General features: G+C 65.1%; 1 protein-coding gene across 1 annotated transcript in view; it reads right to left on the minus strand.

Moving 5' to 3' along the window:
• INPP5A (inositol polyphosphate-5-phosphatase A) overlaps positions 1 to 4,471 on the minus strand; it is a 147,204-nt gene extending 142,733 nt beyond the window's left edge. The window contains exons 1-2 of the mRNA XM_044660306.1: positions 3,989 to 4,471; positions 3,117 to 3,257 (exon numbers count right to left, since the gene is read on the minus strand). Coding sequence (XP_044516241.1) covers positions 3,117 to 3,257; positions 3,989 to 4,471 — 624 coding nt within the window. The remainder of the gene's footprint in view (positions 1 to 3,116; positions 3,258 to 3,988) is intronic.
• Positions 4,472 to 5,305: the final 834 nt, after the last annotated feature.

The following is a 5,305-nucleotide window of genomic DNA, read 5'->3' on the forward strand; positions in this document are numbered from 1 at the left end:
CCTGCGGGAGGAGGGGGAGGAGGGAGAGGCGGGGCCTGGAGGGGGCGGTCCCTGAGGGGGCGGGGCCTGTCGTTCCGCGGGGGGCGGGGAGGGGCGGGGGGTGCTGGAGGCCCAGGCGGCCTGGCCGTGCCCGCGGGCGGGCGGGCGTGCGTGCGTGCGTGGGGCCGTCTGTCTGTCTGTCCGTTCGTCCGCGCGTGGGCTGGCGCCCCTCCGCTCCTGGCCGCTCCGGCCCGCGCCTGCTCCTCGGCTCCGGCGGCCGCGGCGGAGCGGCCCGGGCTCCGGGACTCCTCGGAGCTGCTCGGCTCCGCTCGGCTCCGCGCCCCGTGACGTCACGGCCGGCCTGCGACCGCCGCGGCGGCTCTTAAAGGGGCAGCGCCACCGCACCAGGGGCGGGGCCGGGGAAGGGGCGGGGGGAGGAGAGGAAGGGACGGGTCCCTCCCCCACCAGTGCCCCAGGGCTGCCAGCCCGAGGGAGGGAGGAAGAAAGGAAGGAGGGCAGAGTATGTGTCTGTGTGCCTGTGTGTGGGGATCGCCGGAGAGGCGTGGAAAGGGGGGCTGCCCCCCAGCCCCGGCCCTTCTCGCTGCTCTTCCTTTCCTGGCCGAGCCAGAGGCTTCCGTGGTGGGCGGAGGGGCCAGCTGGAGCTCCTTTGGCCCTAGGATCCCTGTAGGGCCATCCCCCGGGCTGGGCCTTAGGGCTACTAAAGTGGGGCTGTGGGTGGCCCTGAGACTTCCTAGGTGGGCACCTCCTTTGCCTCGCTAGCCCTTTTGTGGGTCCGGGCCGGAGCCATTGGGAAGGCTTTGAAAAGCAGAAGAGCCTCCGGATCCAGAGACCTGGAAGAGGGCATCTCAGCGAGAGTATCCACAGGGACCCGACTGGGCCCACTTCTGCCCGCCTCTCGTTCTCAGGCCCCCAAGGAGGAGAGGAAGGCCAGGCCCAGGCCAGCAGGCACCTGTTGGGCCTTTCTCTGGCCCTCCTCCCAGTAGATCTGCCACCCCAGAAAGCTGCCAAACAGTGCTAACAGGAAGGTGGGAAGCAAGCCCCAGAGGGCCCCCGAAGGGCAGACAGGGCTCCCCATAGGACCAGTGGGGAGCCGTGGGGAACAGCCACACACCCCACTCTCCTGCCTTCCCTGCTGCTGCCTCGATTGCCCTCAAGGACCATTTTGGCAAGCTGGCTCCCCAGCATGAGGATGAGGATGTGTGGTAGGCCTCCTGGTCTCCGAGGATTAGGCCAGAAAAGGAGTTCCACCTCTGGGGAGTGTCCATTGGCCCCTATCCTGGGGATCCCAGGCCCTCCCCCCAGAGCACCCCTGTAGTGGGGGAGGAGCAGAGAGCCCTTATCGGGGGCCATCATTAAAGCCACCACGTTCCGGGCCAAAAAGAGAAGTCATGTTGCTTCTGATTCTGGGGTGGCCGTGACGGTGGGTGGCCCACAACTGCCCGGGCTGTGGCCTTTTATCCAGGGAGAGTGAAGGCACTGAAAGGAATGAGCACCATGAACAGGCCAGCTGGGGCCTTTAAGAACAGCACCCGGAAAGCCACGAGTTCACTGAGTACGGTGTGGCCCTGCCTGGGAGCGAGGCCAGGACCGGGAGAAGGGCCGGCCCCCTGAGAACCCCACCGGCTTCGATCTCCTCTGCCGAGCAGAGTGGCCGGTGCCTGGGAAGAGAGTGCCTCGCTGCCCGGAGGCCCGGCTTGAGCCTCCCAGCTGCCCCAGGATGCCACCGGCACCTCTAGACAACTTGGCATATTCTGCCCCCTGGAAATGTGAAGGCTGGGGGGCTTCCCTCGCCAGCCCATCGTCTGCCCCGGCATCCAAACCCTCATCCTCTCTGGGATCCAATGGAGGGCCTCCAGCCGGCCGTTAAAGGGCCCAAAGGGTGGTTTCCTCTTTCCCTCGGCGCCTGGCTTCTGCCCCGTCACGCTCCTTCATGCCCTCTCGGTCTCAGTTAGAAGGGCCTAAATGCCCTCCCTGGGTGGCACATGCCTTGGCCACACGGCCTCCCTGTCCTGAAAGCTCCAGATTCCGGGAGCCTCCGCCTTCCCCGGCTTCTCGGCCCCCCTCACTTCCAGCTTTTTCTCTCCCGATGTGACTCTGTGTCCCTTTTTAGATGGTTTGTGTCTCCTCGTCTGGCGATACATCGAACCCCCAGAGGAGGGAAGGAGGGAAAGCGGGCAGGCGGCTTGGTTCCCGAGAGCACCTGTCGAAGGGTCTCTCGCTTCCGGGATCCCCCCAGACTCCTCTGCTCGGCTTCTCTGCCCCACCGCAGCTCTCTCCCCATCCTGCCCCTTTGGGATCCGGCTCCCATCTTCCATGGCCGTGCCTTTGCACCACAGTGCATGGACTGCTGGTTCTGGAGTCAGACCCAAGCTGCATGACCCTGAGCAAATCACTGCTGTCTGCCTCAGTTTCCTCACGTGTGAAACGGGGAGAAGAGCAGCACCTGCATTGCAGGGTTGTCATGAATCTCGAATGTAGGTAAATCACTTGGTCACCCTAAAGCTGGCCCGTAGCAGGTGCCCCAGACTCCCTTCCTCCCTTCCCTCCTTGCCCCTGCCGGGCCCCTGTCCCTCTCCTGGACTCGGGCAGAAGCCTCCCTCGTCCAGCCCCAGTGCCATTGCCTAGTCCTCCTCGTGGGGCATCGTGCCCTGCCTCGTGTCGGGGCCGCCCACAGCTGCTGCGGTCTCCTGCTCTGGGATGGGCCACGAAAGGCTTCTCTACCAGTTGAACGGATGGGGGCGTGAGGGGGAGTCCAGCCCCTCCAGAGTCCACACAGGAGAAGGAGAATGGCTTCCTTAGACAACAGACCGGGGCCGAGTTCAAGTCCTGCTGCTGCTGCTGCTGGCTTTCTGTGTCATCTCGGATCAGTCATTTGATCCTGTGACCCTCCAATTGGGGAAACGGACAAACAAAGGTAAAAAGGGGCTTAGCCAGGCTCACAAAGCCAGTAAGTGCCTCGGCTTGACGACGCTGGCAGGCCCCTAAGGCCAAGGACTTTCCACAGGGAGGCCTGGAAGCTCAAGGAACTGAGCCAATGGTGGGCGGACGCGGGTGCCAGAAGAGCCCAACAGGCAGGCCCCTGGGCACCTGGCGGGGGGAGGCTGAGGGAGGCCCACAGCGAGCTCCCCTCCTTCCAGACCCAGGAGAGGAGATGCCGGCAGGCCCCGGGCCCCCAAAATGAAGCTGGCAAGTCTAAGATGGGGGACGCCCAGCAGGGCAATGACCGTCTGAGGAGGCGGCTTCTTGGGGCCAGAAGGCTGGGGAGAAGGGGGGAAGGAGAAGGGGGGAGGGGGAAGTGCAGAGGAGAGAGAGAGAGAGAGCAAAGGAGAGAAGGGCTGACCAGGTTTAGGAGGTGGAGATTCCAGCAAGAGGAGGAGGCCGCCCAGGGCCAGCCCGGATCCCGGGGGGCCGCATCTGGGAGCGAGGAAAGGCCTTGGTAACCAAATGCCATCTGAGGGCAGCCACTGGCACTCGAGGCTCTCCTTCTGATTCTTTGGGGCTTTGATCCTGCAGCCAGTGACTTGCACTGCGGTGGCCCAGGTGGGAGGAGATCCCGACTTCCTGCCACAAATACGTCCCTGGATACACCTGGCCCAGGATTCGCCCCCACCAGGCTGGCCTTCTCCCAGGAATCCCAGGGGGCCTCCAGGCTCGTCCTTATCAGCCCTGGGCCACATTTGGGCAGGAACACCAGGCGTTCTTGGGCTCTTGAAGCAGTGGGCCTCTGCTTGCTAGTAAGCCCGTCCCAAGGAGGGAAGAGGCTCCTTCAGCCCGGGGAAAGGAGCAGCCCCGCGTGGCGGGGGGCACTGCTGCGAGGACTCTCCGGTGAGGACCCAGAAGCTCAGTGGGCGGCCAAGGGCCGGGCTGGGTTCGCGGGTCTCGTGGCTGCTTTGGGGTTGTCTCTGGGGGTTTCCTGGGTGGCTCGGTTCCTGTGGGATCGTCTGGAGTGAGTGGCAGAGGTCCCTTTGAGCGTCTCCTTTGGCTTCACTTGCTTTCTTTCTGGGGTGTCGTGTAGCAGGAGATTCAGGGATGCCAGGCGGGATGCCAGGAAGAGGCTGCAGGCATGCGCAGGGCCGTGGCCCGTTCCCACCCCCCTTCCCAGGACGAGACAGGGCTCCCTGCAGACATCAGTGCTGGGGGGGATCCACTTCCCCAGCAGAGGGGAGCAGAACGGCGAAGGCTGAGGGCTGGGGGCTTCCCCCCCGGGAAAGGGCCTGCTCTGCTTGGCCTCGGAGGGGAGAGCTGGGAGCAGGGGAGCCTGGGGCTGGGGTGGAGGGGCCAAGGGGGCTCCCGTGGCGGAGGGATGCTGAGCAGGGCCCGCTCCTGGGGGCTCCGGCACAGCGGTGGTCTCCAGGTGGGGCAGTGCCACCTCAAACGCAGGGACCAAAGAGGGCACGTGGAAGCGGGCCAGCCAGACCCGGCTCCGGGGCTTCGTCTCCTGCTCATGCCCGCTTAGGGCCAGGCAATTCATTTAGCCGGCCCAGGGCTCCCTGGGGGCGAGTTTGGCCCATTGCGTTCATTAAACAGCAACGTGGAATGTCTAGGAAGAAACCCGCCAGTCCATTAGCCCTGGAACAGTCGGCCCACTGTCTGCGCCTGCCGTCTGCGCAGGAGGCCCGGGAGCCGGGCTCGGCCGAGTCCATGTGGAGAACGTCCATGAGACGCGGCCAGAGGCCTTGTCAGGAGGGTCCGAGGCAGGGCAGCCCTTCCCTAAGTTTACCCGCATCCCCCAGGGAGCCCTGCAGCCTGCTCGTGTCCTCCAGGCCTCGGAGAGGATCCCCAGCTCTTGGGTTTCCAGGCTGCCAGGCATGTCTGTGAAGGCGCCCATGCCTTCCAGGAGCGGGAGTGGGGGGAGCACTGCCCCCCGAGGATGGCCTAGAACGAGATCCCATCCCTCAGATGAGCCCAGAACCGGCTTCCTAGCCTTGAGCCTGTGCCCTGGGACGCCCCGACATTCCTGCAGCCTGTGGGTGCCCAAACTCCCAGGCTCTGCACCCTGGGGAGACTCCAGGAGCATGGGGCCCTAGCTCCTCCCCCCCAGATGTGGATCCGGCCTTCCTGGGGGGGAGGGGCACCCCATTGTGTCTCGGGCTCCTTGGGGGCCAGCTTCTTACTGCTCCATCTCTCCTCATTGTTCTCACTGATACAGTAGAGAATGTTTGTTTGTCGGACTCCAGGAAGGCCAGCCGGGCTGGGCCAAGGTCACAAGAGCAGGAAGGGGGAGGGCAGGAAAGCCCAGGGCATCCTCGGGAAGGTGTCAGCCCCAGCCCCAGCCCCTGGGGGGCAAGGAGAGTCACCCTGAAGA

The sequence above is a fragment of the Gracilinanus agilis genome, chromosome 2 (genome assembly GCF_016433145.1).
Source record: "Gracilinanus agilis isolate LMUSP501 chromosome 2, AgileGrace, whole genome shotgun sequence".
NCBI classification, from domain to species: Eukaryota; Metazoa; Chordata; class Mammalia; order Didelphimorphia; family Didelphidae; genus Gracilinanus; species Gracilinanus agilis.